This window comes from Pelmatolapia mariae, linkage group LG12 (genome assembly GCF_036321145.2).
Source record: "Pelmatolapia mariae isolate MD_Pm_ZW linkage group LG12, Pm_UMD_F_2, whole genome shotgun sequence".
Lineage (NCBI taxonomy): Eukaryota > Metazoa > Chordata > Actinopteri > Cichliformes > Cichlidae > Pelmatolapia > Pelmatolapia mariae.
The window spans coordinates 9455552-9482500 of NC_086237.1; the positions used below are offsets into that span (position 1 = coordinate 9455552).

Here is a 26949-nt window from a genome sequence, read left to right on the forward strand (position 1 = left end):
GCTAAAGAATAACTTTTCACTCTGTCTCACATAAGTCATTTGTATTACACTTTTCTCAGCGTTCTAAGCCTTTTTAAGCATAACTTAAAAATAACAAGTTACATTAACATCAGATTTCTGGAAATATGATGTGTTTAGGATGTGCTTTACTTTTGTTCTGCAATAATTCAGCAAAGATGGCATGAACTTCACCTCCCAGGATGCTTCTGTGGACAGATTGTGATCACAGAGTCCATACATGGTGTTTCCCCATGTTCATATATAGTCTATCTAATTGTATTGTCTGTTTACAGTAAATACCACTGAAGTGTGTTTTGTCTCTCATCCTCACTGCTGTTCACATCTCCATGGTGCTGAAATGCAAGAAACAGTATCTGAAATGAACTTTTTGACTCACCGCCCAAGGGTACTGAAAAAATCCACTTGTTAAGCTTATTTCTTTATTAGGCAAACTGTTTAGTCAGCTTTTTGTGTCTTATACATTTGTTTATATATATTTCATTGGGGTAATAGGATATAATGCTGAATTCAGCCATAAAGAAGCCAATATGTGAAGCAAGACTTTCTAAATATGTTAATCAAATCAGGCCTGAGTAAAATTCAAGAAGTCTTGATCTTCACCATCATCATCATCCACTCTGCTGTCTACAGCCTTTATAGATTTAACTTTCCAAATAGAAAATCTACCTAACGTGTGTTGCTTGATGGGTCATAACATGTAACATGTATGCAGTATGTTATTTCTGACCTCTTCTTAGACACTTAAATGAAAAGAATGGGAATAAATAAATAATTAGACTTTTGGTTAAAATCCATTTACAAAAATATAAATGTTTTGTTTGGAAATGTCTGGTATATTTATAGAGGACGTTATTTCCCTCCTGCTATTGTAAAACTGATTAAAGCAGAATAGTGTGAACCCAAATGCACTAAGAGCTCAGATTGAATAAAGAACAAGAAGTCTGAATGAAAACTTACAGGGGGTAGCAAAGCCTCACAGATGAAGAAAAACAGTGTTGCTGAACAAAAAGGAAAATAAAAACAAAAAAAAGTCCCAGGGAAAGTTTCCAGGGAAAAAAAAACAGAAGAAGATTGAAAATGCATGACACAAAAATCCAAGCAAATCAGACAACTGGGGACAGTTAGGACAGGCTACTGGCTGGAAAACTGGGAAGAAGACCTCAGGCACAAAGCCTATCAAGACAAGTCAGGCAGGTCCAAAGGCAGAGCAGACTAGCTGAACTGTTCCAGAGGGCACTGTGACTGAAGGGCAGACTGGCAAGACTGGTTAGTGGGGGACAGGTTGAGCAGACAGATGGGACTAAAAGCTACGATCCAGTGACAAACACAGAATGACTCTGGAGGCTGGGCAGAGAGCATTCAGCAAAGTTCTGCACAGACTTTTCAGATAACATTACACGATAGCATGGTGCCTAAATGTTCAGATCCTAAAGGTTTAAAGTTAATCCTGATTTGGATCTAATCTTGTTGGTCATTATTGGCTGTTTTCACTCCTTTATATCTCGCCAGCAGGTAGCCCAGTCTATCTTCTAATCTCTCATTTACTGTGATGAGTGGTAAACAGAGAACAGCCTTGTTTATTTAAGGAAATATCTATCAGTTGTATTAAGAAGTTGATGTAAAGCAAAGGGCTTTTTGTTGAGAAATTGTGTATTTTATCTCAGACTGTGATGTTTTCTAACCTTAAATAGCCTACATCTAACATTAACTAAACAGTATAATAAAACAAAATTAGCAGTTGTAATGCAGTGGAAGTTAGCTCCAAGAACACAACCAATGAAGATGTATGTCTATGTCTAGCATCTACTATGCTGTTAATATACATTGCACACTGACTGCAGACAGCTGATTAATGATGTAAAAAACTGGGGATAGACATGATTTTAGTTTGGTGGTTTAATTTGAATGATTCAGGTTTAACAGGAAACGTTTGGAAACCTTTGTAGTGCTTTAATGTTCAAAAACATCCATCCATACTCTTATTCAGTTCAGGGTCATTGGGAGGGTGGAGCCTATCCCAGCATGCAGCCGATGGCAGACCAGATGGTGGATTTGAACCTTCTTGCTGTTGAGGTAGAGCTGGGCGATATAAGATTTTTTCATATCACGATATGTTTTTTTCATTTCAGGCGATAACGATATATATCACGATATAAGCCAAATAACTATATTTTTAAGATTTAAATGTGCCGTTGCTCACAAGTAAAATGTGAAATAATCTGCAGCTTGTTTTGATTTAAATATTTATTTCCCATAATAAGTTCAACAGGGTAGATGTACTTAAGGAACATGAGACTTCAGTTTCAGATAAATAAAGGCAAATATTGCAAACTACACAAAAGGCAGCCGCTAAAGCGTTTAAGTTTCAAAATAGAACAAACAAAACAGACTACTAAATTGTCAATTCCACTTAGAAACAAAATATTAATTCTAAAAATAAATCTTAGTTTGTTTTACAGAAGAACAGACAAAATTGACTAACTTTTGTCAATTGACTATGTGCACGTTAGCATATGCTACTTCCGGTGCGGAAACTCCTGTGGGGAGCTTTGTTTCCGGTGTCCTATTCGCGCCTTGTTTACGGTCCAAAACAAGTTAAGCAAATGAATGAATCAAGCGGCGATTTACATTTCTATAGATGTCTTGGGCATTTACCCAATATATCTGTAAATGATGTTCATCGACTTGTCGATATTTTTTCCCCAGCGCCTCTCTTTTTCTCAAAAGAGAAAAGGGATTCAAATGTTATATTTCTCAGTATCTGTAAACAGCGGTCCCTCGTTTATCGCGGGTGTTATGTTCTAAAATAACCAGCGATAGGTGAAATCAACTAGCCAATTTTATTTTTTGATGGTGCAAAACGTTTCGTCGACATACAGTACTGCACTTCAGAGTCACACTGCTAGCGATTCTGTACTGTACAGGAGAGACGTCACGGAGGAGATCGTCTGCAGTGATCAGGACGCAGGACACAATGTGATGTAAAAAACAAAAAGCATGCAAACTTGCACTAAAAAAATCTGCGAAACAGCGAGGTGAAAGGTGAACCGCGTTATAGCGAGGGGCCACTGTAATTTTGAAGGTAAGTCACAACATACCCTTCGTAAATACTAATGTTTAGAAACCCTTACCTGCAATCATTCATTTTTTGTGTGGCTTTTTTTCACGGTTTGTTAACATGCTGTGTAGGTGTGTACTTGACTAGCTGATATCGACATAACGGGGGAAACATCTGGTTTGACTATTCTTCACCTGTAGTTTGAATGCTGAACATTTGCCTGTTTAAATCATAAGACCAGTCACTATACAGAGATGTGCTTCTGAAGGTGGACGATGTGTCTTCTGATTTTGTAATGCAGTTCTGCTTGTGTTGAGTGATGTAAACAACTGATCGATCTAAACTCTTTAAACGTCAAAATTGATCATTAGATTTTTTATGACACAACAGTGGTGAGTGTTCCCACCTTCTCCTCTTTGTAACTTAACACGATCTTTCCGTTTTCGAGTTTTGGACATGATTTTGGAGTATATATTCGAAGTAGCGATTGACCACAAAGTAAAGCTACCGGAAATGTACAACCCCACATCCGGTCTCAAACCAGGAAGTTAGCATTTTCTCGTGCACAGGGTCAATATCAAATAAACTGAGAACTAAAAGGAAATTCTCAATCTCTGCTTGTTGTATAGCTTAGCTTTTCAAACAGTTTTAACAGTTACTTTAGTCTGACAAAAGCCAAATGACGAATTAGCGCTTTCAGTCAGAGATTGAGCATGCACCGGTTTATTGTATTTCCAGACTTGCTTTCGGCACAATTTACAGTGCGCGCTACTCTGTTTTTTGTCAGACTTTAAATAGCCGAAATACCTTCACACTACGGAACTTCTATGGCCCTTCCGTTCGACAATCTCTCCGGAATTGGAACCAGCATCGGTTTTTTCTTCGGTAACCTTCGCTCACGCTCTCGGTTGATTTTTCTCTAGTCGGCAAACTCATTTCCTCCATTACCTGGGCAGCCCGGCTGCAAAAACAAATACACATGTGCGCCTTAGCACTTGTGCTGTACGTAACAAGTCACGTGACGTGACGCTGCGGCTGTGATTGGTTCGGCTCTGCGCTACTTAATTTGGATTGGCTGTTCTTTTTTTTTTTTTTAAGAGGACAAGAGAGATGAGGCCTATCGCAATAGTTTAATTTTTCTATCGAGAAAAAGTTATTTCGCAATACATATCGTTATCGTTCTATCGCCCAGCTCTATGTTGAGGCAATACTTCTAACAACCATGCAAAAAAAACCCAGGCTGTTCAAAATGGCATAATTATATCTGTTTAGACTTTAATAGCCCAAACATCCAAAGAAATAAAGAGATACCTTGACTTTAGTTTCAGAGGACTTCACGACTGTTTGGTTGTAGTTGTACTTTAGAGATATTGTGACTGCTGAGAAATTCTGATGTAGTGTTCAGACAGCACCCTTTGCTTTTCTTTCTGCCACATGTCAGTGACAGACATAGCCATTAACGAGGCCATCTGTGGCCAATGGTTCAGAACAGAGGCAGAACCGTCTCAGCCAAGAGAGGGGGAGGCACGGCTATCAATCGCACTGACATCCAACAAAGTACCAGGACACCATGGAACCTCTTCTCCACCTGACAGACATATTAAGTTTTGTTGACTGAAGTTGCTGACATCCATTTTTGGGGAATCATTTGTATCACTAAAAAAATCACTTATTCAGTGCTTCTCTTGCATCTTTTTTAGTGTGAAAATGACAGAAATGAAATTGAAACCGCTCCATTAACGTTAGACTCATATATTACCCTGAAGCACAGTGGAATTTTTTTTATTTGTGTCTGTTTCACTACAGATGGGTTCAAACCATCAGAAGAAAAAGAAACTATTAGTAAAAATGTTGAGTTTTCATTACCCAAAAACTCCAATCTTGCTGAAATAAAAGAAATGTTAGCTTAGGTTTTTTATCCTGTGAAAGTGTAATTTAAATCCTCTCTATTCTAAAGGCACCCAGATCTGTCACAAATACATAATGTCATAAAGATAAATCCAGGGTGCCGAGAGGCCCCAGCTATTGATTTCTGCATAAGTCACATCAGCCGACTTTGTTGATCCAGTTGCCTCTCGGGATGCGCTGTTGTTCTGCTGGCTGTCAGCCAGCATACAGCTGCAAAAACTTCTAACTCTCCAAACACTGACTTTGGTGTCCACACAGGACATGCTGTGAAAAAAAGCCTCCAATAACACTAATGAGAATTTATAGCATCATGGGAGAGCATCATAAACTTTACTTGATGTTATTTTTGCCTTTGAACAGATGCTGTACATCATCTTCTTGTGCCCAAAATGCCTATTCAAAACCCACGATGAACATTCGAGAAATGCACTGTCATCAATCTCTAGTCACAGACACACACACACGGAAAAGTCCTGCGTAAGCGATTGTTCTCAATTTCAAACTTTTTGAAGATGCGAGAATTTCATCTGACAGTTGAAATTAATCTTTAATGCTTTACCTGCAGGCACAAAATTACACAAAGCTTCTATAAGCTAACCAGTAACCCTTGCTTGCCCTTTTACTTGGGCACCGTTGTGTTAAATTTGAATATTTCCACTGACCCACATAGCTCATGCTCAGCTGCACACATTTTCTGTTGAATGAACTGCTGGTGTTGCAATGTATTGCAATACACTTTCTATTTTAGAGCGGAGGCAGGCTAAACGAGCGTTGATATGTCATTAGTACTTTTATATAATCACAGCCACGTTTATTTTTGTATTTCTTCAGTCGCTATTTCCAAATTCTGGCTTGTTTCCCATCGTCTGTGCTGTAAGCACAATAGCTTGCATGAGCTGTGTTTCCTTTAACATCTGCAGCTTAATGTGGGGCTGTTTTGCACCTGCACTGATTTACTGAGAAGTGATTTAGAGAAATCTGGAGCTAAATTGTTCATATTATAAAATAGCTGTTCCCCTTTCATTACGTTTAACTGGGGACATTATCTTAAGACTTTAAATGTCTTTGTCTGTTAACATATAATCAACAGCTAGCCTGCATGAATCATAACAGCAACATTTAAAGCTCCTGTATTTTTATATTGCCTTGTGGTTTCCTGCTGTTTCTCAAACTATCTAATGGGACACTTTTAGCATTTGCAGCATTTTAGACATTCACACATTTGCATTTGATGGATTTCACTTACATTGTGTTGCAGCAGCTCTGCTCTGAGAGCAAAATGAAAGTGGAGCAATTAGAATGGAACACGTGAAGAGAGCCGTATTATGTGGTCATAATTATTAAGTCCTGAATGATTGTAATCAGCACTAGAACAAAAGATTTTCCTTACATTTGATTAACTAAATTGTATTTTCATACATACATCTTTTTTTGCATGGAGTTTGAAACAACCATTTCAGCAACAACGTTTATGAATTAACTATTATAACTTTCATCATATGCAGACCTTTTATCTAGTGCCAAAACCCAGATTATTTTTCTGTGTTGTTAGGTTTTTAGGGGTGGGAGTTGGGGACAAGATGGCAATTTATTAAAACTCTTGATAAATGCCAGTAGTATTATTGTGAGCATGTTAGAAAGTCACTGTTGCAAAGTATTGTGTGAGCGCAAATCCCCAGACAGCGCTGACAGGTGTGATTAGTTTTGCGGGTGATTTACAGAAATAATGCTGTTTTCTAAACACAGGTGCTGTCAGTTCATTTGAATATAACATACCCAATCTACCAAGAGCAGAGCAATTTTGAGCAAGGTCGCAAACTAAGAGATGATATTCAGCTCCCAGTAAACTAACCGGACAGGTGCAGAAAAGCATATAAATATAGGTCATACCGTGTACGGTACAGTCTGGCAGAGAGAGTCATTATAATCAAAACAGGCTTTGGTAATTGTCTGGCTCCAGTGTATAACTGTAAGCTGTGAGACAATATGATGGCAGTCCATTCTGCAGTTTATTTCAGTGCTCTGTGTTAGTGTATGTGTGTGTGTGTGTGTGTGTGTGTGTGTGTGTGTGTGTGTGTGTGTGTGTGTGTGTGTGTGTGTGTGTGTGTATCTGTAGCTCACTTACTGTCAAAGTGCATGAAGCCTAATGCAAAACCCTTGTGCGCTGTCCATGGTCCTGAAATTCTAACGGTTAAATTTGACTGTAATAAAAACTTAGTTAAAGAAAAGTGTGTTTTTAGAGTTTGTTCATGTAAATGCATTGATCAGATCGACGTCCATCCAAGGCCCGGTTATTTTCGGTATTGGGTGCAAAGTCAACGTCACCATTCCTCCCTTCTCTCCGCGCTTCAGCAATTTTGTGTTGAACCCATTGCACAGGCTGTGAAATTCCTGCTGCTGAACCACAGTATGTTGGAAAGAACCTGGCACTAAAAGTTGAAGAGTTACAAGAAGTTCAGTTGCCGCTGGTATCGTGCGACTCTTTTAGGTTCTGGGTTCTAGGTCTAGGCTCTGAGTTCACTGAGCAAATGTAGGAGTAGGTGGTTTGGTAATCTGTGCATTTTAATCACAACTTCATCTGACATTCCAGATAAATTGGCACAGATGGAGAAATGTCTCACTTTGCTTGCACAAAAAAATAAGACGTGTTTTTTTGTCAGTTTAATTAGCAGTAAATTGCGTGTCACAAATGGTAGTAAATCATTTTGTGTGTCTTGCACACAATTTCCTAACTGCAGTGTTTCTGTAAATACTGACAGTAATTGTTTTTAAACCAGTTTGTGCTGGTGCAACCCGTTGGTAAATCTGGTTAGTTACCTCGCCATCTGCTAGGCATACTTCTTAAATGTGGCCTAGTCATTCTGTTTGGACTACCCTACAAGATGTATTAACTTTAATAAATAGAACAACATCAGCAACTTTAACAAAGGCAATAAAAAAGAAAACATCCTGCAAGGGTTACTCACAAACTTAATTTTCCATCCTGAAGCCTTTCTCATTCTGCTGAACTAACTAAACCAGAGGTGGACTCAGCAGCACACTGGGTTTATAGTGCTGACATCGAGAGACAGAGCGGTGATGTCAGTGATGTGAAGTCACCATGAAACAAAAGTTACCTGTAAATAAATGTAAAGGGCTTACAGTGGTTGTTTAAATTTGCTATATATGCTGACACAAACAAACGCACACACATATTTTTTTTCCTATGTCTTTGCTCTACCCTATTCTGCTTATTCGCTGTTATCTGTGTGTTATCTATAGCTGATATCTGTGCAATATCAGATGTAGTGCCTGCCAGATATAAACTGCTGTCACAACTTATAGAGTCAAGGAGGATAAACTCCTAGAATATCCTGATTTTAAACTATGTAAATATAATCTCATATAACCCCAAGCCTCGCTTTAATCAGGTCAGATATCTCTGGCATCTTATTACAGATCAAATGACAGATATGATGAAGATATTTATAGGCCCAAGCAATCATCCTCACATGCAAGTTTGCAGTCTAGTGTACAGATGGAGTGAGGAATTGTTGTGGGTTTAATGTATATAAATATATACAGAAAAGCTGAATAGAAAATCCGCTATATGTTTTAAACAATTTACACTTGTAATTATGTTTCCTGTCCATAGAATGTCAGAGAAGTGGCACTGATGATAATTGCCTGTTTCATTTCATGCGGCACACATTTTAAAGTGTCCCTCTTTAAAGCGCAGACTGTGGGAGAAAGGAAATATGTCTGTATCTTCAAACAGCCAACAAGCAATGCAACACCGAGTCGGATCATTTGACCCGTCTGTTACCTTCTGTGGCCTCCTGCTTTACTTTGCCTGACTTCAAATGTTTCACAGCAGCTGCAGGATGATGTGATAAAACGTAAGCAGCTGTATTCATGTATTCTTTTGCTTTAGTTATAAAAATAATCTTGCCCAGAGAATATTTTGCATTTTTCATAGCTAATTTAAGCATCAGCTTTAGGCTGCAGTAAAGTTTACTGCAGTTTATTGTTTGTTGCATTTAAAGCAGGGATTTCACTCATTTTACATTGTGGCCCACATACAGCCCACACTGGTCTTTAATCCTTAAGATGTCTTAAATGTCTTAATTAAAAAAAAATGCAATTTCACCAGTGTCTCAGTCTTTGTATATGGCAAATGTAAAATTACATAAATAAAAAATTGTGGTTAATTAAAACTGTGAACACACTTCAGAAACAAACATAACACAATTCTGAAGTAGATAGTAAAAAAAGTAATGTTTCTGCCATTTAATTTTTATGTTTTATTTGTTAAATACTTTGGTGTTATATGACTGACCATATGGGAGGTATTTCAAAGTGGAAAATCTGTATAACATATAAAAGTACAGTTAAAAGCTCAAAATGTGCACTCGTCTACATTTCATATTCAAAGCCTTTGAGTGGGACAGTGGGCTGATGGGCTGATTCAGGCCCCTAGGCCTTATGTTTGACACCCCTTAGTTAAAGGATGTCTTTGGTTCAGCCTGTATTCCAAGTGCAATGGGAACCAAGCCTCCTTTCCAAACACATGGACCAAGCTTTGAATTGCACAAACTGCAGCTTTGCCCCCAAGTCTTCTGTGTTTATTACTCAGAATTGTCTCGAATGCAGCAGGCTTAGTACACTTTTGCCCCCCCCCCACCCCCACCCCCCACCACCTTCCACTTTAAAGCATTTTAAAGTACAAATTGTCTGCGTGAACAGAGGGTGATAATTAACTTCAAGTATGAAGATGTGTTGTTTGCTTTCCATTCAGAGATTCTTCCCATTCAGAGATTTCTCTTTGAAGACAAAAGGAAAATCTGAGAAAACATTTTATGAGTGGTACATGTCAGCAGGGTTTATATTCAGAGAGGGTGGAGGGGTGAGGGAAAGCACAGCAGGGATCCTCATTGTAGGAAAGGGTCAGTGAATGGATTTGGAGCACTTTGGTCCCCTCTTCTCACAGAAGCGGAATCTCTTTAGATTTATAACTCTGTTTTAAGAGTTAGAAGATTTCTACACTGCCCTTCTTCTCTGTCTGCTTATAAGAAATGCCATGGGGGGCAACATTCGGTTTTAAATATGTCTCAGTGAGAGGAACTAGCACAGGCAAAATGAGACACTCTGCTTCAGCTGAAAATAAATTGTTGCATTAGTGAAAACACGGAAGTGTGTTTCTATTCGACTTTGAGCAGATGAAAGGATTGCCTTGCTGTGCTGTACATTTTATTTTTAATGGATTCTTGGTATTCTCTTACTAAGCTGGTCAGTAATGAAAGAAGTGTTCACACAAACAGCAGCAGAAGAGCTGCATAAATAAATCCAAATTAGTTTTAAACTGGGAGCTGACACAGCCAGCATCAAACAGTAAAAGCCTTAACTGTGGTGTCAAAACCTCAAAAAATCAAAACCTCCCAGCTCTTTCTACATGTTTGAAAAACTCCCAAACAAATTACGATGTATAATTTATGAATTGTATTTATATTAGTGTCCAAAAATGGCTGCTTACAGCAAACTGCTGTTCATAATGCAGGCTGAGCACAATGTGTGACTCTTTTTTTTTTTTCCACCTATCTCATTTGGTTCTTTTGCCATCAGAATTATTGTCCAAAGGCAAAGAAAGATGCCCAACGGATTTACTTTACCAAATGGACCATCCCGGCCTTGCCGTATTGGTCTATTTGATTCACCTTTGCTTTTATTGTTTATTTTATTTTATTTTCACTTGCTACACACGGGACAGACATGACTGGGGGAAAGAAAAGGGAGAAAGAAAGAGGGAAACAAAAACAGTGGGGAAGAGGGACGGTGATACAATGTGTGACTCTTGAGACAAACTAGGTGAAGTGAATGTGACTAAATTAGAATAATGTGACTAAAAATGACTCATGAGTGTGTCCACAGAAAAGCCTGCATTCCACACATGGAGGTGTCTGTTTTCCTCAGGTGTTTTATTTTGAGCTTTGTGCTTTCCACTCGGTTTTAAGTTGCTGATTTTTGACTGTTTGAATCACTTTTTACATTTGATTTGCTTTTTTTTGTTTCAGTACACCCACTTCACAGGATTTACCCTGCACACTGAAAATGGTGCTTGAGCTTAACTGGGGTTAAAGTCCAATCGGTCCTTCGCATGTGACAAGTTAGGAGTGAGAACCCACTCTCACTATTGTCTAAATCAACACCAGAGGAGCTCATATGATTTTTGGCTAGTTTTCTCCCGTGATCCCTGGTTAATCCAACACCTCAACTCTATCTATTCATTTTCTTAAAAGCTTATCTCATTGAGGGTGGCAGTGGGCTGGAGTATATGGTGTGAGGTCACCACAGTCACTCTCACATCCACAGCAGGCTAGAATCTGGACTGTAGGAGGAAATCGGAGTATGAGGCGAGAACCTGAACAGGGTTAACAGGGTTCCTATAAACGCAAAGCACTTTTGTCATTGTCCTGTTACCGTTGGTATTAACAAGGCATTTTCCATCCAAAGAACTGCCGCTCACTGGATATTTTCGCTGACTATTCTCTGTAAACCTTAGAGATAGTTTTACAGGAAAATCCCAGCAGATCAGCACTTTCTGAGATACTCAGACCAGTCTGGCAACAACAACCATGCTGCGTTCAGAGTCACTTACTTTTCTTCAACATTCTGATGCTCCGTTTGAATTCCAGCAGATCAACTTAACCATGTCTACATGGCTAAATGTAGACATGGTCAAGTGCCGGGTGATTGGCTGATATGATATTTGCACCTCCTGCAGAACAGGCTCAGGGTGGGGTGGCCATCTGCTGTGATTGGTTGGGATTGAGAGAAACACAGACACGGAGAAGAGTGGATTTGAGAGCTAAATTCTGTGTTTGCAGGGTGAGTAAACCTGCAAAACTAGACCCTGCAGAGCTCTGCCACATCCTGCTTTACTGTCAATTAATAAAGCTTCTTAAGTACAGTTTTTCTAGCATAAAACTTCAATTAGAAAAACTGTACAAGTTAACAGCTGACACTGAAAATGCTTCTGCAAACCTGCATGCTCTTTTTAACAATCTGAACCTACAAACTACAAACTACAAAATCTGAAAAAGTTAGGACAGAAAAAGCACAGGGATTTGCAAATCTCACAAACCCACATTTCATTTACAATAGAGCATAAAAAACATATCGAATTCGTAAACTGAGAGAACATACCATTTTAAGAAAACTATATCATTTTGAATTTAATGCCAACAAGTCTCAAAAATGTTGGGCCAGAGTCATGTAGCATCCCCTCTTGTGGATCTGCAGACAGCAGAGGGTCTATCAGGCCAATAAACAGCTGCTGTGTGTGTGTGTGTGTTTGCGTGTTTGTGTGTGTGTGTGTGTCTCGTTGGACTAAACAGCTACGAGGCTGCTAGTATGAAATGTGGCATGTGTACTGTCTGTTTGACTTGATGATTATACATCAAGACCGTCAAGCTCAGATGATTCACTCGGTTGTCTCTTAAAAAAATGTTCTTTTCAGACATCATTGTCAAAATCAGTAAGTCTCTACAAAAAAATAGGCTACTTTCCCAGATAGTAGTCTTTACTGCGCTCTCTGCGCTTAGCGCAGTGTTTCAGCTCTCGATTTTATCTCTGCGGAAAAAAACTTTCCATTTTTATCCAGATGATACTTAAACCTGTAACATAGAGAAGCAGGGACCTTTTCATTGAGTTTAAAGTGTCCTTTACACAGCAGGTGCCACATCAAGCTGAAGCCATCTGTCTCTTAGTGATGGTGACGAACCCTGCCTTCTGAAGTGAGCTGAACCCTCAATCAAAGCACAGAGGGGTGTTTAACAGTGTGGCTCTAATGATGCTCTAAATGGGAGGAAAGGCTTTCAGTCCTTTATGTGCCTGCTGGGTTATTTGATGCCAAAGACCCATCCTGTAATAACACAGTGTGTTATGAGTCAGGAGCCACATATGGAAAGTAAAGACTTTAGGTAAAACTGGTGGGCTGCTAGACAAATGGCCTGGACACTCTGTCATAAAGCATCCTAGAAAGAATATTAAATCAGAGTGTGATTATGCTTTGCTGGAGGAAGATACTATATGGAGAGGCTGCACTGATGATGATAAATACTCTTTGCTTAGGCCATATAATCATGCCCCTCTAATTCCTGACTATTTGCAGCAAATTATTTTTCCAGAGTCTCTCCTCTTTTGGGAATTTTTCACATGAGATAAATCATCGAATAATCTACACTGTTTGACGTGCAACAGAAATCTAAGAGCCACTTACCAGAAATCTGTCAAGACCACTATAGTCAAAACAAGGCTGACATTTCTATCTGCGATAATTTGTATCTGGTGGTACGGCCCAGTGCTGGGAGAACACCTCCCTGTATTTTCATGTATGCACATGAAAAGACAGGGAGGTGTGAAAGGAGGAGGTGGGTTGAAAAGCAGCTTGCAGATAAGCAGCAACTGTGAGCAGTTTGAAGCACTGTAAATTCACTCCTGCATCCAAATCAGATGTGAATTCAGATGTGCCAACCACCTCCATGGCCACAGGTGTATAAAATCAGGCACCTAGGCATGCAGACTGCTTCTACAAACATTTTTGAAAGAATGGCTCGCTCTCAGGAGTGGTATTATAATAAGATGCTACCTGTGCAAAAGTCCAGTTTTGAATTTCCTTACTACTAAATTTTCCATGTTCAACTGTTAGTGGTAAGCCGTGATAGAGTGGGATCAGCAGATCCTGAGGCTTTCTGCAGAGTCATTAGCTACATACAGGTGTTCAATTAAATATGTGTGCACTGCGCCTCATGAACTTTTTATTTTGTTCTCCATTTAACTGATAAAACAACTTGAGAGATGTTGACAACATTGTAGTGATAATTAACATGTTTACCAAAACTGCTATATTAAGTTTAAAACGATATTTGAGATGCTGTCTTTCTTTGAACAGTCTGGAGTGCAGAAGTGTACTGTGAGAATAATTAACCTTCTTTCTGTTCTCTCACGTCTTTGTTATCTCAGCAAACAGTAAACATTTCACCTCTTTTGAGTTCCCATTCGCTCTAACTTCTTTCATTCTGTCATCACTGTGTCTGGAAATCGCCTGAATGTTATGATACCAAGAGCTGTGCTTTTGGGGGAGTGTTGCATCTGAGTATTACGCTTTTAGTTCTTCGTAAATTTAGAGCTTTTTTTCCTGCTTTAATCCGAGGCTGCATTAGTCTGCCTATAGATTTCCTAGTAGAGTCTTTATATTTGGGTTGCAGAAATGCAATCCCCTCTCTTTGAGCAAGGCGTTAAATTTCTCTCAGCTCCAGGGCTGCTGTTATGCTGCTGACCTCTGACCTGCTTGCAAAAGCAGCTGCAGGGATTAAATTGAGTCTGACAGTTTACATTGGCCTATTATAGTGGGGGTCACTCTATAACCGTAAAGTCCAACATTTAAATCCTACATAACATCCTTTTGCTGTGGAGGGGAGAATGAGCCAAGCACTGAATGTAAAGTGTAATGCAAATGGCCTCACTGAGGGCCAGCTGTGCTCAGCAGACAGCGAGTCCTGACACTTCAGGCTCCATACATCCTCTCTCCCGCCATGTTTTTCACTGGACTTTGCTATTTTGAAATGTTGACTGGTGTAATGGAAGCTAATGGGACAAAACTAAATGTTGACTTAGGGTGAGCTGTGCAGTGGAGCGTTAAAACTGATTAAGCTGATAGGGCTTCTTCGTGTTGGGGAGCAGCACGTTGCTCGTTCGGGGGTTAATGCCGTCATCCATGCGTGAAGGCACAAGTGGGCAGCCCCAAGAAGAGCTGGCTTCTCGTCCATTTGCCAAGTAGAATTTAGGTTTTCCTCTTTAGGCATCTAATGGAGATAACAGCTTGTTATTCAGAGGGCTACACTTGCACGGCCACAGTTACGTTGCCGCTGATCAGTGCTCATTAAAGCCGTCACATTGTGCTCTGTCTGCCAGCTACAAATCTTTGCTTTAAAAAAGCTGACAAAATGTTGCTAATGTAGCTCATTTTAAAGTAATTTTTTTCCTGGGCAGTGTTTTTCCTGAGTATTTAAAGTTTCTCACATTTGTCTTTGCAAAAATGTGACATTTTGGGTTATTATATCACTATTATGTTCACAGCACCCTTTCAGGACTTATACATTATACATTATACTGTTTGACATAAGCCAAAAAGACATGAAGTGTCATGATGATACCGAACCCAAGTTAATTAGCTGGATTTCAAAAGCATTAAAAGTCATGTCAGACATTAAAATCAAGTTATGGTCTAGAAACACAGAGAACACCTTGTTCTTATTATTTGTGTCCTTAAATTTTGTTGTTTTGTTTTGCTAACAGTTATGTCAGTCCATGACAACTAATGTCAAAAGTCTGTTTGTATCCATACAGGTACAGTGTACCCAGTGTTAAAAAGGTACATATATTCCCAAGAAGTTAAAAGGTGTTTCTTGGTTTAAATAATTGCAGTTTGAGGAGACAGTCTGTTTGGGGTCTAGTAAACAAACAAGTTAGCATATTGATTTAACTCTTAGATTTGATAAAAAACATTTGGGCAAAATTCAGGAAGAAGGTTTTAGGTTCAGTCTTTGCTTTGTTGTCCACTTGTCTGGGGCAGATATGAGAGAAAGAAGATTCAAGGGTTCAGTAAGAACAAGCATGTATTTTACAAATGCCTCCCTGTTTCAACTTATTAAATAATAATATTTAAAAAAAATAGTCATTCTTTAACTTTATACTAAAAAATGTTGCCAGGAATCAGAAGTGGTCCTTGAATCAAAACCACATGGGTACAAATTAGCACCCATTGTCGAATGGCAATACCTTAGAGTACTGTTTAAGCTGTAGTACCTCTTCATGCCTCTTCTTCATCTGTGACAAAAATGTATGAATAATAAAGATGAAAATTTGACTGTGAGGCCAAATCAGGTTAGTAGTTAGCTCACAAGCTACCAATGGTTTGAGAGTTAAGCCTAACATAATGGGCCCATTTTAATAAACCATAAAATCCCCCATAGTGTTTTAGATTCTCCTGAAGTAAGAAAGTGAATTCATGCAAGTCAGAGTGTGCTTTTCCCCTGAACAATCACAAGCTTTTTCATTTAGCTTTTTCAAGGATTTCGTAACCACTGGAAATGATTTCATATTTCTGACAGCTTAGTTACACAGTTCAGATCTGCTTCTTACGTTTATGAGTCTCAGTTAGAAGATAATTTGATATGTGGTTATGTATTTATTTTGTTTTGTTGTTTGAGTTTTACTGTGAGTCACTGTGATTGTTTTTGCTTTGTATTTGTTTCTTCAAAATATGAAATTAAAGCTGTATCATACATTGTTAGTTTTTTTTCAGTCGTACTTCTTTCTCTGAAATTTGAGGTTAACTTAGTGTAAGAAAGTCTAAGGAGCTTGGAAAGAAAAGCGTCTGGTTTTCTTTAAGTTTCCTTGAAGACATTTCACCTCTCATCCGAAAAGCTTCTTCAGTTCTAAGAGTAATTGGTGGAGAGTTTGAGATCCCTCCCAGACGCCTTACTGCCCACTCACATCCCGGGCCATATGACCTCAGTAAATCACATGATAGGGTGGGGCTAGGTTTCACAATGGGTTACCTGAAACTTTGGCTAGTTGTAACCCACACCTGTTTTCACACTTTAGCCCGTGTGATTAGGTAGAGGATCAATAGGGGGTCCATGACCCTCTTGTAGACACTCCCATAGGGCTTAAAATCTGGGACTCTCCACCAATGGCTCTTAGAACTGAAGAAGCTTCTCGGATGGGAGGTGAAACGTCTTCAAGGAAACTCGAAGAAGTCCAGACGCTTTTCTTTCCAAGCGCCTTAGACTCCAATGACCTGGATGACTGAGAACCTTCACAGACTTAGTGTAAGAAAGTATTTAGAGTAATTTTATGCAGCTTATCTGCGTGAAGAGCCAAATATGGAAAGTAAAGACTGTAGGTAAAACTGGTGGGCTGCTAGACAAATGTCCTGGACACTCTATCATAAAGAATCCTAGAAATAATATTAAATCAGAGTGTGATTATGCTTTACTGGAGGCGGATACTATGGAGACTGATCAATATATTATTTTTCAAATTGATACCAACCCTGAAATGCCAATTTATTAGCCTTAAAAAAAAAAAGCATAATCACATTTCCCTAACACTCAAGTCAAGTGTAGTTACTTTTTTACTTGTTTATGTCTTGTCTGACTCTATTCACATCATCTGGTTACTTTGTTTGTGGCACTCAAACATTTGTTTGCAAAGTGCCCTCTGGTGGACAAGCTATGCAACATCAACACTCATGGCTGAGCGTTGTTTCTCTCTTCTCTATAAATCATTCTTAATGTCGTTATCGATAGATCAGCAAGTTGTTAATATTGGCTGAGAAAATTGAGCTAACAATAAATCTGCTGGGCTCTATCTCTGTCAAGTCGCGTACTGTGGTCATGTCAAATATGTAAATTTTCTGCTTTGTATAAGACGAGGGGTTCCCAGATTACGTAAAATGCTGTAAAGGGGATTATTTAAAAAGTAGTAGTGTCTTAGCAGATTTGTTTTGTTTACAAAACTATCACTAGATCACCAAGAGACATCTGTATCATTGTTGTTTTACCTTCAGAGGCATCCCCCAGTCCTGTTAAGACCTCCCCAGAAACATCTCCTATGACCTCCCCACGACAGCGCCGTGACTCAGACCGCTACTGCCAGCTATGCAACGCCTGGTTCAACAACCCTGGCATGGCTCAGCAACATTATGATGGCAAAAAGCACAAGAAGAATGCTGCCAGAGCAGATCTCCTGGAGCAGCTGGGAAAGACCCTGGACATGGGAGTGATGAAAGGTAATACGAATACATTTTCAGTACATCAGTTCATTTTTAAACTACGTTCATGCATTTGTGAAGGTGCATTATCAGATACAGTTTATAAACGAAGTTCAAAAAAAGTTTTCCAGCCTTTTTAAGGGTAAAAAATTTTCATTAAAAATCTTATTGTACAGTATATACAAGTTCTGATTTCTTTTGAGGTGACACATACCACCACTCACAATAAAAAAATCACAATGAAACAACTGTAAGCCAATAGCAGAGTTGCATTACTGTGAAAGGTAATTTCACAATTTGCATTATTGCATTATCAAACAATATAACTATGTATCAGCCGATAGCAAGTCAGCACATTTAGCCATTTAGTTCAAACTGAGCCTCTGAATAGCAATGACAGGGACTGGCTTTGGCTGCGATGCCAGATCAGCCTGCCTTACAATTTCAAAAACTGCTGGGGTTTCCCTGCATAACCATGTCAAGACTAAGGGGACAGAAAATATCCAGTAATCAGCAGTTCTCTGGCTGAAAATGGCTTTTTGATGCCACAGATCAGAAAGACAAGACTAACTCAAATAATCACAACCAAAGTAAGCAGAAGAGCATCTTCGAACGCACAACCTAACAAAGCTTGAACTAGAACTGCTACAGCAGCAGAACAACAATTCCAGCTTTCAGTCCTATCTGTGAAGGGAATAGAAGATTGAGAAAACTTAGCCTAGTTTGATGAAATCTTTAGTTTTGCTGTGAAATTTGGATGGTAGGGTCAAAATTAACTGTAAAAAGCATGAAAACAATGACCCATCCAGCTTTGTATCAAAGGTTCAGGCTGCTGGTGGTGGGTGTGTAGTGTTGTGGGGCATATTTTCTTATCATGGTTTGTGCCCCTCAATACCAGCTAAGCACCATCTAAATACCACGGCCTATGTAAGCATTGGTGCTGCCCACATCCATCTTTTATCACCACAGTGAACTCATCTTCCTATGACTGAATCCAGCATGTCATAAAGCTCAAACTGGTTTCTTGGACATGACAACGAGTTCACTGTATTTCACTGCAAAATAAATGACTTCACTAAGATCTGGTGACTGATCTCAATCCAATAGAACACCTTTGTGATACGGTGAAACAGGAGATTTTGCCACATTGACTGTCATGTCAATACGGACCATAGTTTCTGAGGAATTTTTTCAGCACCTTCTTGAATCTGTGCCACAAAGACTTTTGGTAGTTATGAAAGCAAAAATGGGATCCAACTAGGTAGGGATAAGTAATGTCTTGTTTAATGCTGCAGGTAATAAATGTGACTTGCATAGCTTAATATTGATGAGCAACAGAGAGCAGTATTACATTTGTTAATAGCTGTGACTATTTATAAGCCCTGCTCTGTGGAGCTGAAAAGTAACCCTCTTGACTTCAGCTGTCAGCTTGACTCTTCATGGAGCCCACCAGCATGTCACAAGCTGTTAATTCTACAGAGGAGGAGGGGAGAACTTTCTTGCTTATCATTTCCCAGTTACAATATGTCAATAACAATTACACAATATTATTCCAGCTGGCAGAGTGCTGGCTGCCAGAAGAGCACACGGAGCCCAGAGGTGTTGTAAAGGGCAGCAGAGTGTGACTGCACCAAATGGGAGAAACAAGTCTTCACAGCTGATTGGTCATGGACCTTCTAACTCAGAGCCTGATTGGCTACTTTTGCTAGTTGAGGGCAAACTGGTTGGTTCTGCTTTGTTCAGCTTTGTTATGCTGCCCAAGCTTTTGAGTCCACGATGTTTGTTTCAGGAAAATTATACATGGTGTGTTTGACTGCAGATGTTTGCAACTTCAGTTACCAGTACCAGATTTAAACCTATAAACAGGGACATAAATACACTTATGATTCAAAGAATAAATTCGCCATTGTTTTGGACAATAAGCAGATAATAAGATTATTAACATAGATTTTGTTCTGTAGTGTGTGTTGATGGGGATGGTGGTTCTGTACTCTGTGGGTTACATTTTGGCTTGGGGGAGATTGGGCCATATTAAAATTAGTAGGTTTACAGTTTATTTTGAGAATTTTCTACCAGGTCACATTGAATGGTGACCACTGGCTGGGAGAGTGGCTAAGGGGGTAGAGCAGGTCATCTACTTATCAGAAGGCTGGTGGTTTGATCCCTTGCTGCTCCAGTCTGCATGCTACGATATCCTTTGGCAAGATACTACCCCATTGTGTTTACTGGAGTGTGAAATTTAGAAAGAAAACACTTTGATTCATTGTTCTTGACAATGACAATAAATAAATAAATACTAAATACTAAAGTGCTTGTATGAATGGGTGAATGAGACATGCTGTATAAAGTGCTTGAGTGGATATATCAGTATGTATATAAGAACCTGTGCATTAAGGATACATGAGCTAAACTGACTGGTTTCAGACTATGAATATACTAAGAGGCTGCATAAAGAGTCAGTATAAGACAAATGTGAACTTTATTACCTCTACAGGGGAGACACAGAATAAATAAAGGGCTGGAAATGAGCATTTTTAGCTCTTTTCTAAACAAATATTTTTGGTATACAAAGAGATGTTTTCACACCTTTGTATAAATTGGTGAGGTTCAAGTCAGGAGATTATGGCAGTCAATTCGAACATTCATGCCAGTTTTTAAGGAGGATCGTTGTCCTCCTGTAGAACTTCTTCTCAGTTCCAGTTCTCAACGAATTGCCTGAAGTCTACGTCCAGAATTTGATTATTCTTAGCCAGATCCACTCTTCCCTCTATCTATTGTTATGTTACTTGAACTATTGGCTGCCACTCAACTCCAAAGCAGAATATTTCTGCTACTCTGCTTAACAGCTAGCAAGATTTTCATTTCTGCTCCTGAATTTCTCAAACACACGGCTCGGAAAGTGTGACCAATGAGCTCAGTGTGATTTTTTTGTTGTAATCTGACTTTAACTCATTTGTAGACTTTCATGATTCCAATGAATCGTTCATGTAGGCTGTGTTTGTGCATCAGTGCTAGGTTAAATGCTGCACAGTTAAATGCTGCATCTTGTGTGTCAGCTAAATCTTTCTACAAAGGTTTGTTTGAGCTTTGTCTGACCAGGCACAGTGAGTAATACTGTTTTCCTCCCTTCCACCAGCTTGTATGACAAAAAATTATCTAGCCTGTGGCGAGTCACTCACCAGGCAGGGTCGTTGTTTCAGCTATTTAGTTTTCACAAATCCTCAATGAAGACAACACAGTTAGTGACTCTTTTTGGCACGACAGGGGCCACCTGCTTGCCAACTAAAGCTGAATCTTGGATTCAATGAAGGCTCAGAATGTAACATCCCCACAACTCTGACAAAACGTGTTTGAAGTTTGACAGATAATGGCAGAAGAAGCTAATGGATAAAATACGATAGAAGGTACTTTTTAGAGTTATCAGATATCATTATTGGCCTATATTGGGCCTATTAACTGATATATGCATGTCTTGTGGCAGATTGCTGCCCCTCCTTTAGCCGGGTTTGTTGGAGGTATCTTCCTGTTAGAAGAGAGTTTTTCCTTCCCACTGTTGCCAAATACTTGCTCATAGGGTGTTTCTGATTGTCCCAAACATACCCAAGAAACATGTCCTGGCTCTGTCCCTGTGTCTCCTTCCATTAGGAAATGTCAAAACCAACTCTTCTAGGAGGTATATAGGATGCATCCTAGTCAGATGGCTGAAGTATTATCTCCCTACTCTCACCCCCAACCAGTTGTGGCTGATAGTTGCCCATCTCTGAGCATTTTTCTGCTGAAGGTCACTTCCTGTGTTGTTGGGGTTTTCTGTCTATTATCATAGGCTCTTTACTTTATATACTTCATTAAGCACTTTGAGACAACTTGTGATTTTTCATTTATGTAAATAAAATTGAATTAAACTGAATCGAATTGAATTGACCAATAATCTTGTGCTGGGAAAATAGTGCAGTGAAGATTTGGAAGGAGAGATATTTTTTGCTGCGAGATTCCTTTGTTTCCTTTACACGGGGTGTGAAATAAAGCATCAGCATTGGTTACTGGCCATTTTTGAAACAATGTTTCAGTCCAAAGTTTTGCATCACTGTGTGTTTGAAAAGTATGACTAAGGTTTCTAAAGCGACTGAAAAGGAATTATTTCCAAATGAAGACGTAGTTTGTTAACGGGTTCAGTGCTTTGCAAATGAATCAAAGAATACACTGCTTCTACAATCCTCTTATAACAAGTGTTGATCTCAATGAATAATTCATTAGAGATTTGCATGTAAAAATGAAAAACAGTTTAATCCCTTTATATCTTTACCTTCATCTGTTCTGCACGGTGCCTGTTTTTACAGTGCATTAAGAGGAGATGAATTTGCTGGCTTCAACAGAGTCATTATGGAGCGACAGAAAATGTCAGCACGCTAGCTGTACTATTCAGCACTTGGACTAATGAGCATTACTCTCTGGCGATTATCAATTAGTAATGAAGTGGCAAATTGTCCTATCAGGCAAAACCAGCAGTGTGAGCCCACGGAGAGGAGAATGGGACCGCAGCAGGCCTTGCAGGCGGTCGGGATGCTGCTGCTTCTTTCTGCTTCCTCTCTGCATTTTATCCTTTCATCTTTCCCCCCTTTTTTCCTCCCCTCTACCTGACCTTGTGCACTTCTCAACCTGCTAAGAAAATGTGCAGTCTGACTCTGAAGATTGTCCTGTGATGAAATATTCAAAAGCTCTAATAAAATGGGAGGCAGCATCATCCAGTGGTCTTGTTTGTTGTTGTTGTTGTGTGTACAGAGCTGTGCAGCATTGAAAAGCTGATGGCAAAGACATAAGGTTGAAGATGGATAAAGAGATGGGCAAGCCATTAGCACTTTTAGCACAAGTGTAGAGACCCTCCAGATGTGTCTAACCTCATGATAAAAGCCTTTGTTTTATAAGTGATGTACAAACAAGAGAGTGCAGGTTAACTGCATGAGCATAGTGCAAAACCGAGGTCCCTGCTCACCTGTCCTCTTTGGCCCAGTTGATTTAAGTTGTTTTGGTAAAACTCCATCTTTGCGCTCTAATAGTCTACTTGATCCTCTGGTCTTTTGTCTGGTGCTCATTCTGTTCAAAGCTAACAGGGAGTAGTATTGAGATGGTGATGTAACTGTGAGGACTGTAATGTTTGCATAAATGTAAATGGGATGGAAAATGAATTTGTGGTTGATAGTCCATTAAGACACTAATGGGAACAGATTGTGTAAGCACTTTTGCCCAGTTATCGCTGCAGCAAGTTTAAAACAGATGATCTCTTTTTTCCAGGTTTGTTTTCTTCTTCTTTTTTTTGGTGAACTTTCTTATTTGTGGTGAACTCTCCCCATTCCAGCACCGCTGCTCAGGCATCGTGTGTATACTCTTGTCAGTGTTTACAGACTGTGCCTGTAACTGTGTGGAAATCCATCCATCCATGTTCATGACTGGTTATCCAAGCCACAGTTTTGGGAAATCACTTTCCCAGCTGTCATAAGGTGAGAGGCGGGGTATATCGAGGGCAGGCCGTCAGTCTATCTTAATGTTTCAGTTTAAATATAGATTAGATAAACTAAAAAATAAAATCTTTCAAAAATGCCCCTTTTTATAACTTTTACATCAGAACACATCAAATCAACAAATGACTGCTTTTAAGCTTTCTTTTACTTTCTTGTACTGGTACATAATGGACTTCATGAGAGAGACTGAAATAACACACATGCTATAGACTCCTTTGTTGTCCCACATTCAGTGTTCATAGAGTGCCTAAACGAAACATGAGCTGCATCCCAGGTTTAATGACTGACAACCAGACAATGTGAAGAGAGACACAGCAAACAGCTTGGTTCATCTGACCACCAGCCAGCAGTTCATGTAACTATCTAAGTGCCTGCCAAATGCTTTTTATAGTACTCATAAGACACCTGCTGTCACAGAGATGTGAGCATCAGCAAAGGTAGAAGTCACGGTAAGTGGTAAAGCTCTGTTTTATGAGATAAGCATCACCTTTGCGTTGAAGTGGCGTTATACAAGTTTGATCTAATTTAGAACCATTTGCCATCATCGTCTCGAGCTGTAAACACTGCCTACGTGCTGTCATTTTCCTTTATTTATCATGCCCATTTGGGTGATGTACTTTAGCTAATGTGATTTCCAACACCAGCAGACATAAGATACAGTTTGTAATCATCTTATGCCATGTCAGAGAGAAAAAATATTATAAATGTAATAATGCAAAGTAGACAAGTGTGCAGGAAAACAACATTAGGTGGTGATTTTATATTTCCTTTGGGATCAGCCATTCCAAAGATGGTTACCTGGGTTCTGCATTTTTGCATTTTTATCTATTGAAAGTGAGATAGAAATGACCAGGAATGTAACTGATCGATGAAGGACGATTCACAGGAGCTTAAAAAAAAAGATGAACTACTGCACCACTGTGATCTGTGACTTCCATCTCAGTAGGTTTTCAGCTTTCATATGAGATGAATGATGAATTTGTCCTATCAGTACTGGATATGCAGTAATTATTCTCATTATTTATTCAATCAAAATGTTTTGAGACTAAAAAAATGTAATACAAATGTTTTTAAAAAATCTTCGTGATTTAAATTTGGTGATCTCCCTCTTCTTCAGAGGGCCAGAGGGCCTGGTGGCGCCAGTGTTCGGCAGCCTCGCCTCTGTCAGTGCGCCCCAGGGTGGCTGTGGCTACAATGTAGCCACACATCACCAGTGTGTGAATGTGTGTGTGAATGGGTGGATGACTGAATGTGTAAAGCGCTTTGGGGTCCTTAGGGACTAGTAAAGCGCTATACAAATACAGGTCATTTACCATTTCTTGTGTAACCCAGATCTGTTTTCTGGGCGGCTGCTATATTTAATCTAGTTTGTCCCTTTGTCCCACTTTTCCCCAATGCCTGTTGGATTTCTTCCTGTGCATCAACAAGCAAAACTTCAACTTTATTTTTATGTTTGTGGAAGTGAACAATGAGTGGTCAGTGACTCTTGTTCATAGTCAGAGTCCCATCATAATTAGTTCCATTTTTGGCAATGGAGGTTTAGCAGTCCTCAAAGAGTCGTGCTGTACAACGTTATGGCAGTACTCTTACAAAACATCAGATCTATTATTCTCCAGTCTCACAGTTTTTTAAATAAGTAAAATGATACTTAAGTAAACTTTAGAATGCATTTTCTAAAGAAAATGCAGTGTGAGCGCTGCTAGTTGAATGGTTTGAGTTCAATTTTTATAATTGCTGAATCTTTGTTGAAAAAAATGTTTAATAAGCTAAAATACACCAAATCATTGACCTGGAGTGCAGAACTGTTGAAAGCTGAAGTTTACACAGAAGTTGGAATGTAGTGTGTGTGTGTGTGTGTGTGTGTGTGTGTGTGTGTGTGTGTGTGTGTGTGTGTGTGTGTGTGTGTGTGTGTGTGTGTGTGTGTCCTTATCAGCGAGTGAGTGACATACAGAGAAAGAGGGGAACTGGCATCAAATTAGGAGGTAAAATAGTTTTAAATCTTTAACTGTTTTGTGCGTCTTATTTTAGACTTTATGTTAGTGGGGAGATAAACTATACAGACTAAAAACAGAGACATTAAATGAGGTTAGATGACTTGAAATGTGGGAGAATCCACTAGAATCCACAGGCAGGTACATAGTTTCAGTTCTAATGATCCAGTCACAAAATATGATTCCTAATGTCATCAACTGACTCCATCTACCCAGATTTGAACCGCCTGTCTGCTGAAGACAAATCCACCCATGAAAATTTGGTCGCAAGTTAACGTGCCAATCAGAACGCTCTATCATTCCCATAGATTTAAATTCACCAACTGAAAATAACTGCCAATAGCTTTCAGTTGGACTGAAGTAAATACTGACATACTGTTACACATACTGTTACTCTGTGGCAAATACTCTGTACCTGGATCCACACAGTTGAATATTTTAAAAACTAAAGTTAGAAATGAGAAAAATACAAGCTCACATGTCCAAAAGAATCTAATAAGTTAAACAGTGTTGAAGGAAGTTGACGAAAAAATATAATGAATGTACTCAACACTTAATTAGCGTTTACACTAATAAAGTCTTTTTATCCAGAGCCAATTTCCTGGGCTGAATATGCTTACATGTTTGGTCGCCCATCCTATATGACTTTTAGTCATGGAGAATCCCTATATGTAAGTCAGTCCTGCTATTTGATAAGGACACAAGATAAAGTGTTTGTTTCAAGATCATTTCCAAGGATATATTATTAAGAGTTATTATCAGTGCCTGATATTCACCACACACATAGCTGACCAAATACTCTAATCTTTGTTTTACCTGACCAGCTGCCTTTGCTTCTCATGGTTTAAGAGTCCATAAGAACATTTACCTTTTTCTAAAAGGCTGTCATGTACCTTTTAGTAAAAAGTAGCTTCTATCTACCCACTTTACCATAAAACCCTTTAGTAGAGTGTTTGACCGATGGTTGTCCTTCCTAAAGTTTCTCCTGTCACCACAAAGGACTCAAAGCTCTCATTTACAGTATAAACGATGCACCACGACTCAGCTGCGAGTGCCACTACAAAGGATCTCAGTGCTTTTGAAATGAAATGCTTCAACAACATTTCTTTTTACATGAAAAAATGAGAACTCTTTAAATAAAAATAGGAAACTTTAAATGTCATTTTTATATAAATAAACTGTTTGCTCACCCTTTTATGTAGCATGAATCACAATGTTTTTTTCTTTTTTTGAGTGTAGCTGACAGCGTGAGAAGATGAATAATAGTAGCAGGAAGACAGCAGAACTCACTTAAAGTCCATGCTGTGCCACAGCTGGTGTTTGCACTCCTATCACTTACCATGTCTCTGAAGAACAGTCCTCGCATCTGCTCTGCCTCTGCTGAGTATCTTGTTTGAACCGGCCCTAAAGATGATTTCAGGCGGAGCAGCCCATATTCACTAAGTGCTTTTCATATTGTGGCTGCTTCTCTGAAGTGTGGGGGAGAAAGCTGTTCACGTGGAGAGAAGCAGACTGTGTTTGTGTTGAGAGCAGTTGAAAGAGAAGTGGAAAGTAAAGACTGCAGAAATATTCGAATTTACCTGTTTTTATCTTTTTTTTGTTGCACACCAGCTTTCAGATGCTACGTCTTTAACACCG

At 39.1% G+C, this 26949-nt stretch overlaps 1 protein-coding gene across 1 annotated transcript in view; it reads left to right on the forward strand.

Annotated features, from left to right (window-relative positions):
• The window catches only part of zmat4a (zinc finger, matrin-type 4a), a 150051-nt gene that overhangs the window by 89889 nt on the left and 33213 nt on the right, over positions 1–26949 (forward strand). The window contains exon 5 of the mRNA XM_063490190.1: positions 17601–17822. Within this exon, the coding sequence (XP_063346260.1) occupies positions 17601–17822 (222 nt within the window). The remainder of the gene's footprint in view (positions 1–17600; positions 17823–26949) is intronic.